Below are 11,664 nucleotides of genomic sequence, written 5' to 3' on the forward strand. Positions count from 1 at the left end.
TACCATAGTTTATATATGTCTTGACGGTGGCTTCCCTAAGCTATAGCTCCTTCAGCTGCTTGTGTTCTTTTGTATACCCGTATGTTTCATAGATGTACTTCATAAATCTCATTAACAGAGCAATAATGACACATTATTCACTACTTGATTCAATGATATATTTTTCTGGACATATAAGCATATAAGATTTATATCAATAAGAATTTACAAACTGAACACTATAAATATGAGTACATGTTGAGTATTGTTTTGTGTTGTGTTTTAGATCATTTTTATTAAGTTTTTCTATTATTTAGTGCAGTATTACACTTGTCTTTGTTGTTTTTCAGGTTTTAGTCAATAAATAAAAGGAAAAGAGCAAATGAAGAAAATTGGCAGAAAAATGATGAAAAATCGACTTCTTGATGTTGCTTCCGTGAAAAGATGAACCCTCAAGATATTTTATGGCTCTGGTGAACTTTCAACTGTTTCCCTGATTTTTTCATTTCTGCTCCTTAGTTCATGGATATGCCCCTAGCTATTAGCTTCATTATGTTCACTTACTAACTTTACTCTTTATTATTCCTTTGTTTCAGATGTCCAGCTCCTCTTCATCAGACAAGTCAGTAAGCGAGTGTACTCCCCAGGAGTTCTTTGAAAGGGTTAAAAGGATTCTCCCTCACTCCGCTTTAAATTTGTTCAGTGAGGAAGACTTCTTGAAAAGGTATAGCCCAATGGCGAGAGTAAAACAGATAACTCGACAACCTTTCGAAGATGATCCTCATATTGCCAGGCACATCACTCAGGGCTCTTCGCCTGGCTCTTCTCAGTCTCTTCTCAGCATAGTACTTCCTGTGGCTCTCAGGGCACATCCCAGCAAAGTCATTCTTCTCAGCGGAGTCTGCCTAGTCAATGAGACTCCTTGCAATGCCCTTTGCATCAAGATACCAGTCGGGTTCCCCATCACTCTTCTTCTCACAGAGAACATACCGAGGGCTCTCACCACCAGGCTACTCATCCTTAGGAGCGTTCTATTCACAGGTTCCCACAGACGCGCTCTACCATCAAGTCTGGTGCTCTAGTTCCTCTTCGTCCATACTTCCGGAGCGTGGCAGATTATTTTGGTCTAACTTTATTTTTGAGCTTGAAGTTGTATGTCATGAAGTGCTGGACCTTAGGTGAGTTCTTAGCTCTAGGGATGCGAACATTGCTTTGAAAGATGAAGGGATCAACACTCTCTGCACTACCATGGAGCTCAAACAGTAGGAAGTGACCGAGTTGACTCTCAGGATAACACAGATGGAGGGGAAACTTGCCGATCAACTCCAGCAGTCTGAAGCTGAGAAAGAGAAGCTGATTGCAAACATGGACCGACTGCGGAAGGATGCTCTTGTCGAGAAGGAGCAAGAGGTCAAGGTTTCCCGGGACAAGGTTCGAGAGGAGTATTCAGAGACAGCTTTCTCTTGCTTCTACTTGATCTGGAAATCCAACAAAGATTTGAACTTCAATTTCCTTCCTGAGAAGACGCGAGCGAATGAGCTTAGGAAGAGTCTGGCTCGTGCAGCTGCCGAGGCTCAAGGTGGTTTTTCAGATGATACTCCTCGCCCAAGTTAGTCTTCTTTTGGTCTTTTACTCTGTCTTTCCTTTCATGCCATTGGTGGGCCACCTTGTGCTTGACAGTTTTTACATATGACATTTTATGTCTTTATTCTTTTTTGTTATGAGTACTCAGTGTATTGATTGAAAATTTTATTTCCAATGCTTAGTAAGTATGTCAACTCACAACCCCCATTGGTTGAGGTATCAGTATACTCTGAACACATGTATTTCACATGCCATACTAACCTTACTCTTTTATGTTTTTCATGCTAACAACCATTGTAATGTGAGAAGTATGATACTTCACCAAGTACCATGAACAAAATAGGTCAGGTCGACCACCCCATGGGTGATAGGCCGACCACCCTATTGGATTGGTCGACCACCCTTTAAGGGACATGGCTAGGAGTCTCCTAACCAATGCCATTTTTGTTTTTATTTTTTTTGCACTTTGAGAACATATGTTGAACAAATGTCCTAGAAAAACTCTAGCTTGCTTAGTACTTAAGGTCACGCCCTCATTGCTTGTGTATACCCCAATCGGTATGTACTATATGCCCCCCCAAGTGATCATGGGTTTAAATGCCTTGGTCACTTGCCACTTGACCATGCCTTGCTTCGAGCGTTTAGACACATAGTACTATCCTTTTCACCCAATGATGCAAGTAGCAAATGCTTGTCCCTCATTGTTAGTCGGGTGATGATTTCATACTCAATGGTAAGGATACCTATACACAGATGTAGATTGTGTAGCAAGTGTTGATCACGATCTACGTAATCTCTCGTGTACTCGTTATAATTATTGTAGACAAAAGTGACTAAGTTGGACCAACCGGGTCTAGATGGGCTAATCAAGCCTGTAACGAGTCTTAGATCAAATTATCGATCGATCCCTCAAGGACCAGATTCGATTATGATCTGATGATGGTGGCTGGTCTTCAGACCACTCTCTTTTTTTATCATGTGGGTCGATAGGTTCCTCAAGAATCAAGATCGAACGTGATCAAATAATGGCGACTGGTCCTCGGAACAGTCTCTTTTGTTAATCGTAATAGGTTGATAGGTACCTCAAGAACCAAGATCGAACATGATCAAATAAGTTGGCGACAAGGTCCTCGGACCAGTCTCTTGTTTGGATCGTATGGGTTGATAGGCTCCTCAAGAACTAAGATCGAACATGATCCATAAATTTGGCGACAAGGCCCTAGGACCTGTCTCTCGTTTGGATCATATGGGTCGATAGGCTCCTCAAGAACCAAGATCGAACATGATCCATAATTTGGCGACAAGGTCCTAGGACCCGTCTCTCTCTTGGATCATATGGGTCGATAGGCTGCTCAAGAACCAAGATCGAACATGATCCATAAATTTGGTGACAAGGTCCTCGGACCAGTCTCTTGTTTGGATCGTATGGGTCAATAGGCTCCTCAAGAACTAAGATCAAACATGATCCAATAATTTGACGACAAAGTCCTCAGACCAGTCTCTTGTTTGGATCTTATGGGTCGATAGGTCCCTCGAGGACCAGAATCGAACACAATCTGATAACTTGACGACAAGGTCCTAGGACCTATCTCTCTTTTGGATCGTATGGGTCGATAGGTCCCTTAAGGACCAAAATCGAACATGATCCGATGGGGTTAACAGGTTTAAATGACAAGTCCCTTGTTGGAAGAAATTTAAAGATTTAAGTGAAACTTAAGAAATTCAATTCATTCATTCATTGAAGCACAATGGCTGTTACACAAATAATTCGAAAATAATACATTTGCCTCCTACTTGGCTATGCTTCTTTCCACCAAGTATTCGACGGGAATGACATTCAGAGTGTCCACATCTTTGGCACTAGCAAGCTTGGCTAAGGCATTAGCATTGGCATTTTGCTCCATCGGGACTTGTGTAATCGAGTATCTATTGAACTGTGTCAACAAGTCCTTCACCTTGTTCAAGTACCGCACTATCCTAAGTCCCTTGGCTTGATACTCCCCCAGTACCTGGTATACCACTAACTGGGAATCTGTGAATATCTCCAGGGACTGTGCATGCACATCCCGAGACAAGCGTAATCATGTTAATAATGCATTGTACTCAGCCTCTTTGTTTGAAGCGTTGAATCCAAATCTGAGAGCGCAATGGATTCGGTGATTCTCTGAGGGATCAGTATGATTCCTGTGCCTGAGTTGTGTTCATTGTATGTTCCATCAACATATAGCTTCCATACAGGAGTATCTCCTTCCTTCTCGGTATCTCCGTTCTCCGACTGGTAGGAAGGATCTTCAAGGTTGGTGCCTTCGACTATAAAGTATGCCAATGCTTGTCCTTTTATCGTCGTCCATGAATGATAAGTGATCAAACTGTCCTAGTTCCACTGCCCACTTAAGTAATCGTCCCGAGGCCTCTAGTTTCTGAAGAACTTGTCTCAGCAGTTGATCGGTCAGGACACGGAGCGAGTGAGCTTGGAAATATGGATGCAGCTTTCGAAAGGCGATTACTAAACAATAGGCTAGCTTTTTAAGCGCGGGATACCTAGACTCTGCACCTGCTAGCCTTAAACTGATATAGTACACAAGGTGTTGTACCCTGTTCTCTTCTTTTACCAAAGCAGTGTTGATTGCATGCTCGGTGATTGCCAAATAGATGAATAGTAATTCAACATATATTGGCTTCGCTAAGATGGGAGGTTGAGCGAGATGCTCCTTCAAGTCTTGGAAAGCTTTCTTGCACTCCCCAGTCCATTGGATCTTTTTGCTGCCCGTTAGTAGGATAAAGAAGGGGACACACTAGTCTTTTGACTTCGATATGAACCTACTTACTGCAGCTAGTCTCCCTATTAAGCTTTGAACTTCTTTGATTGTGGTAGGTGACTTCATGTCGATCAATGCATTGATCTTCTCTGGGTTAGCCTTGATTCCACATGAATTGACTATGTATCCAAGAAACTTACCAGAACTAACTCAAAATGAGCACTTGAGAGGGTTCAACTTCATGCTTAGCATTCCTCCAAGTCTCGAACATGCCCTCCAGCTTCTTTGGACTTGACCCACATGTCATCGACGTATACCTCCATATTTTTGTCAATCAAGTCTCGAAACATGCCATTCACTAAACGCTCGTAGGTGGCTCCTATGTTCTTAAGCCGAATGTCATCACCTTATAATAGTACAATCCTTTGTCTGTCCGGAAGCTGCTATGTTCCTCGTCGGGAGGGTACAAATTTTTTTTATTATACCCAGAATATGCATCCATGAGAGTATTTCATGTCCTGCAGTTGTATCGACCACTTGGTCTATTCTGGGTAGTGGGAAGCAGTCTTTGGGGCAGGCCTTGTTCAAATTTGTGAAGTCCACGCATGTTCTCCACTTCACGTTTGGCTTTGGGACCAGCACGGGGTTTGATACCCAATCTGGGTAGTAGGCCTCCCTTATAAAATTGTTTTCCTTGAGCCGCTCGACCTCCTCCTTCCGGGCTTTAGATCGGTCTTCGTCAAGTAGTCTCCTTTTTGTTGCACTTGTGGGTAGTTCTTGTCCACATTGAGGACATGGCTTATCACAGAAGGAGAAATTCCAACCATGTCCTTATGTGACCAAGCAAAGACGTCCTTAATTTCCACCTTTAGGTCCTTCCCAACACTAATTACTATAGTCTGGTCCTCCTCATCTAGTAGGACTTCGTCCAGATCTTCGACTGGTCCTACCCCATGACATCATCCCCAAAGCAAGGATCGATGTCGTTTCCCTCGCTTTGGGAAACTTTCTATAATAACAAATCTTTGTTAAAAGGAGTCCTCGGCTTCAATAGAGTGTTTCTTTCAATGTCAACTTCCATGTGACAACCTCATCGGTTCCTTCCTTCTCTTCGCAGCAGGCTACTACCATGTTGTTTATGCATGGTCCTTTCTTTTGCTTGACCACTGATGCATTATAGCATTCGCGTGCCTCCCTTTGTTTACCCTGTACGCATCCTTGCCCTGCACTTGTAGGGAACTTCAAAGACATATGTCAAATAGATACAGTTGCGTGTAACACCATCAAGAGGGGTCTTCCGAGCACTACATTGTAAGTCGATGAGAAATCTACCACCAGGAACTCTGTCATCACAGTCTCGTGCCTGGGGGCATCCCCCACCATGAGCGTTAGTCAGATAGTTCCTACTAGTGCTAGGCATTCTCCCGTGAACCCATATATCACTTGGGAACACGGTGTCAGGTCCTTGACCGTGGCTTCATCTTCTCGAGGGATGATTTGTAGATGATATCTGCTGAACTTCCTGTATCCACCAAGCATCTCTTCACTCAGGCATTGACGATTTGAATGGTAAGGACCAGAGGGTCATTGTGGGGGTTTCTCACGTTTCTGGCGTCATCCTCTGTAAAAGTGAGTGTTTTTCTTTCATACTTCTGATTTTTTGGATACCACTCCTCGACTGCCATGCTCTGGGAAGATTCCCCTACCTCATGTATAAGGGTACTTGTATATCGCTCATGAGCATTGATATTGTTGCCTGCTATGTGGGCCCCCCCACTTGTGGTATCCAATGTGAAGTCTACGACCGCTGGCTCCAATGGTGGACTCCTCTGCCTTTGGAATTTTGGATTCCTACTCAGGGTTTTAGTCTTGACTCAGTACCTCAAGAGTTTTCCTAATCGAAGAAGGAACTCTATCTCATCTTTCAATTGGTTGCACTCATTTGTGTTGTGCCCATAATCATTGTGGAAACGACAAAACTTATTCTTGTCCCTCTTTCCTTATGAGAGTAAGGGTGGTGGCTTTTGGTATGGTACCTCCTGAAATGTTTCCAAGTAAATCTTAGCCCTTTTTGTAGTCAGGATGATATAATTGGTTAACCTGGGCTGGTAGGGCTGATGCTTAGGCTATTTTTTGGATGGCGTTGACTTAGCTTTCTTTTCTACACCATGCTGGCCCCTTAGGTATTCCTCTTCTTACCGTTTCCCCCATTTCCGCCCTAAGGGTTTGCGTCATTCTTATCTTCCTTGACAGTGGTCAGATGGTTTATGCCTTTTTCTTTCTTCATGATAGCGTCATCTAGCTTCATGTATTTGTCTGCTCGGTCCAGGAACTCCTGCAAGGTGTTGATGGAGTTTCTGTGTATGCTATCCCACAAGGGACTACAATAAATTATTCCTGCCGAGATGGAAATGAACTTCCCTTCATCTCCTATTGTGGATGCTCGGTTTTCCTTTCTCATGAATCTCTGGATATAGTCTTTCAGGGATTCATCCTTCCCTTGTTTGATGTCAGCTAGCTGATTGGCATAAACTGGTTGAATCCGTCCGGCACTGAAGACCTTGCAAAATTCCTCCCTGAACTACACCCAAGAGGTGATGGATCTAGGTTTTAAGTTCCAATACCATTCCCGGGCTGAGTCAGGGAGAGTGGTATGGAATACCCTGCACCTATAATCATGCTCCACATAGAGTAACTCCATCTGATCCTTGAACTTCCTAATGTGTCATACTGGGTCCTCATTCCCATGTATGTAGGAAGTTTCAGGGTCTTGTATTTTGGTGGTGGTTGAGCATCTTGGATCTTGGCCCTAAAGGGACTCCCACTTGTATGAGCCAGCTCAATATCTGAAGGTTTCTTTGTTAGACCCTGAACATCCATGACGAGTGCATCTATTTGAGTTTGCACTGCTGGTGAGATCGTTGTTCCAGGTGGGGTAGACATCCCTGGTACCCCCTCCTGAGCGCTAGTCCTCCTAGTGATGACCTCCCTCAAATCCTGAGGTTGTGCTTCTTTCTCGAGCCTATTAAACACGGTATTGGTGTTGTTCATCGGTTCCTTTCCCTTGTGAGATTGAGGGTGTAGGGGTGGTAGGTCCGCCTTGCCCTTGTCGTTGCGACCCTGCCCCGAGCCTCTCCTCCTACATGACTTTGGGATTTTGAGCGGCCATTCCCATTCCTGTCATGCCTCTTAGATGTTTGACCCTCATCTACTGCGTTGTTTTTCCTGTCCTTCTAGGAGGGGGCCTTCGGGTTGGTAACACTTTTACTCTGAGATGAAGTGTTATTCCTCTTAGTCTTGGAGGAGGCAGTCTTGGACTGTGCCTCGCCGACCACCTAGGGAGTTTTTGAACATCTCAGGCCAACCACCACTAGGGGTTGGGGTCAGGCCGACCACCCCTAAGGGGTTTAGGCTTGGTCGACTTCCTATAGGTCTTAGACCTATCTTTTTTGCTCATCAGTGTTTTTTCAATACTTCATCATTTTTTCCTGATTTTTGATGCCACGTGCCTTTTTCTCATTCGCCACGCCATCCCTAGATTTTTTAGGGATAACAATAATCTACATGTTTTTTAATCAAAATATGAAAAGTGAGATTTAATTATGCTTTGTTAGGTTAGACATAAGCTTAAAAATATAACGAAAGTATCGTGATTGTTTATGTGGCATATTACGATTGTGAATGTTAATGCTTCCTAGTAGATGAATTCATCATAGAAATATAGAAAATTCTCATCTAGGTCGAGGTTTGTAATTCGTAACTTGATTAGAAACTACTTTTGACAAATTGCTAGCTTGATAAGAAGGGGAAAAGAAAACCTACATTAGTAATTGATAGGAGGGATAATTGATGAGATTAAAACCCCTAATTGTTTAATCTTGAATTTATTTCTTTTGTTTCTTTATCTTTCTTTATTCTTGAAATTTACAATAGCTTATGTTCTTATTCTTTACTTTTACAGCCAAAAATATTGTTAACCAAATAGAAACAAAAGAAATTAATCAATTGATAATTGATAATTCAGTCCTTGTGGGAAGATACTTGGTCTTACCAAGATTTACTACAAATTGTGATTGTGTGTACTTGCATAGCTATTAAATTTCGCAACAAGTTTTTGGCGTCGTTGCCGATGACTGAAAATTATCAATACTAAAGTAATTAATTTTATTTCTAATTTTGTTGTTCTTTGTATTGCTTCTAACTTTTTTTGTGTGCAATCCTTTGTCATTTCTCAGGTGATACTGTTATATGCGTAGCAGAAGAGGAGTAAACAGCCTTGTTCCTATTAATCTTGAGATAGAGAAAGTGAGAAAACAGAACTGTCAAAACAAGAGAGTGACTCATCAAACTGTGGTTATGGAAAATCCTCAAAACAATGATGGGTTGAATGGAGGGGTGCCAGAAGTGGTACAAGGACAATCTCAGAATCCTGTTGTGAGAAGCTTATGGGATTATGTACTGCCAACTGTTACGGGAATGGAAACATATATAAGACCACCGACTGTGGAGGCTAATAACTTTGAGATTAAGCCGACAATTTTAAAAATGGTGCAATCCACCGTGCAATTTGGTGGCTTACCTGCAAAAGACCCTCACATGCATTTAGCTATGTTTCTAGAGCTATGTGCAACATTCAAGTATAATGGGGTGAGCGACGATGTAATCAGATTGAGGCTATTCCCATTTTTGCTGCGGGATAGAGCAAAAATTTGGTTGAACTACCTTCAATCCAATTTTATAAATACTTGGGAGGATTTGGCTCAGAAATTCCTTGCCAAGTTCTTTCCTTCATCAAAGCCAGAAAGTTGAGGGGAGAGATTAATAATTTCTATCAGATGGAGAAGGAGTCTTTGTATGAGCATGGGGGCGTTTTAAGGAGAAGTTGAGAAAATGTCCCCATCACGACATTGAAAAGTTGATTTTGGTCCACAAATTTTACAATGGATTGTGCGATACTACTAGCACTACAATTGATGCCGCAGCAGGAGGGGCATTCATGAGTAAGAGTGACAAGGAAGCATATGAATTGTTAGAAGACATGGCCACCAACAACCACCAATGGTCCGATGAGAGCTCAACCGGTGTTAGAAAGGTTGCCGGAGTTCATGAACTTGATGCCATCACTGCCTTGACTGCTCAGGTTGCTTCCTTGACAAAACAGTTACAACAGAATACTGTGTCTGTTAATGACATTCAAATGCTAGTAGGTTGTGAAATTTGTGGTGGACTTCACCAATTTGAGCAGTGTATGGCAACAAAGTTCAATAACTCCATCCTTATGGAGCAAGTCAACATGATGAGTAATTTTATTAGACAATCCAACAACCCTTTCTCCAACACTTACAATCCAGGGTGGAGGAGTCACTCTAATTTTTCATGGAAAAAATATCAAGGCCTTCAACAACAATTTCAACAGCCTATTTCTCAAGCTCCTCCTTAAGAAATGTCACAACCACCGATTTCTCAAGAGAAGACAAATGAATTACAAGCTGCACTATTGACTTTGACCAACTTCCAAGCTCAGTTTATGACTGAAACTCGGTCATCCATCAAAAATCTTGAAATGCAAGTGGGTCAATTGGAAAATATGTTACAAAGTAGACCTCAAGGAAATTTTCCAAGTAATACTAAGGTGAATCCTTTGTCCTAAGGAATAGTGCAATGTGATCTCCTTGAAGAGCGGTAAGGAGTTGGTGGAGCCAGTTGAGAAATCTAGTCTTCCATCAAAAATTGAGTTTGAGAAGAAGAATAAGGTGGATGAAGAGGTTAATGAGAACCTTGAGAAGAAGCAGCCAAAAATAAGTATTGAACATTACATCAAGATCCCATATCCTCAGAGGCTGCAAAAGAAGACGCTTGACAAGCAATTTTCCAAGTTCTTATATGTTTTCCGAAAACTTTAAATCAACATTCACTTTGTGTTAGCTTTAGAACAAATGTCGAGTTATGTGAATTTCATGAAGGAAATCTTGTCGAAGAAAAGGAAATTGGAGGATTATGAGACGGTGGCACTTACTAAGGAGTGAAATGCAATATTGCAAAAGAGACTACCTCACAAGCTTAAAGATATGGGTAGTTTTACCATTCCTTGTACTATAGGGAATGCGGTATTTGAGAAGGAATTATGTGATTTATGGGCAAGTGTGAATCTGATGCCTCTATCTATCTATAGAAAATTGAAATTGGGAGAAGCTCGCCCTACTACCGTGTCCCTACAAATGGTGGATCGTTTAGTGAAGTACCCAAGATGTATTATTGAGGATGCATTGGTAAAAGTGGACAAATTCATCTTTTCTGTAGACTATATTATTCTTGATATGGGGAATGATGAAAATATTATGATCATTCTTGGGAGACCATTTTTAGCTACAGGAAGGGCACTGATTGATGTGCAAAAAGGGGTATTGAAGCTGCGAGTGCAAAATGAGGAGGTAACATTTAATGTTTTAGTTGCAACTAAAATTCCAACATGTTGTAGAGTGGATGTGATAATAAGAGGCGGTAGTACGGTGGAAGTGATCAAGAGAAAATTCATTACTCAAGATGGTAGTCGACAATGTGTAATCGTGTGAAAAGGTTCTTCAGTAGGAAAGCTCGAATGTTACATGAGCAGTGGAAAGTTCCAAGAAGTTGCAACATCATAAGACGGGCTTTCTCACATGACACTTTGGCTCTTAAAGATTCGAGGGGTGGTCTTGATCCGAGTCAATTTGAAGATGAATTCAGCGTCCAGCTAAATGACGTTAACTACAGCGCATTTGGAGGCATTCCAATCTTTTATTTGCAATTTTTTTATTAGTTTTATTTAAGATTTGGATTATGAACATTTTAAATTTTAGTATTTTTAGTGTTTATTTATTTCATTTTAAGATATTTTGAATTTCTTTCGTTTAGTGTTAAATTTATAATGTCGAATCGTCTAAAAAAATAGAAAAAAAAATAGGTTCACGATGCTACTTCAAGCCCACCTTATAAATTACCAAGTTCAATCCATATTAGCCACCACATTTTGGCTACCTGAGGAAGACAGTGGCAAGGGTCCTTCGTCGTGGGCAGTCTGAGTTTGTCAGGTCAGTTTCTTTTCCTTTGCTTTTATTTTGAACATTGTGGACAATGTTCATATTAAGTTTGGGGGAGAAGATTTACTTCATTTCATATATATTGAGTAGTTTTTTTTTACTTTTGTTTTTGTTTTAGTTGTTTTTGTGTTTATTTGGTTAGTCTTTTATTTAGTGTGTTGTTGTGTCCAGGATGTTTAGAGTGTCGTGTTTGTATGAATCAAGTTGTCAATGCTAGCCTTTAATATGGAAGAAAATGTCGTGCAAATTTTTGAAATGTTTGA

At 41.3% G+C, this 11,664-nt stretch overlaps 1 protein-coding gene and 1 non-coding gene across 2 annotated transcripts; one reads left to right on the forward strand and one right to left on the reverse strand.

The window, feature by feature from the left end:
- Window positions 1–252: 252 nt before the first annotated feature.
- On the forward strand, window positions 253–1,651 carry LOC133802129 (uncharacterized). Its single transcript, XM_062240387.1, has 2 exons — window positions 253–452; window positions 576–1,651. Exons 1-2 carry the CDS (start codon window positions 444–446, stop codon window positions 1,059–1,061), a joined length of 495 nt encoding a protein of 164 aa, XP_062096371.1. The 5' UTR covers window positions 253–443; the 3' UTR covers window positions 1,062–1,651.
- Window positions 1,652–9,124: 7,473 nt separating this feature from the next.
- LOC133802857 (small nucleolar RNA R71) lies at window positions 9,125–9,230 on the reverse strand. Its single transcript, XR_009877604.1, has one exon. It is a non-coding gene; the product is annotated as a small nucleolar RNA R71 (small nucleolar RNA).
- Between the last annotated feature and the right edge of the window lie 2,434 nt (window positions 9,231–11,664).

The sequence above is a fragment of the Humulus lupulus genome, chromosome 9 (genome assembly GCF_963169125.1).
Source record: "Humulus lupulus chromosome 9, drHumLupu1.1, whole genome shotgun sequence".
NCBI lineage: Eukaryota > Viridiplantae > Streptophyta > Magnoliopsida > Rosales > Cannabaceae > Humulus > Humulus lupulus.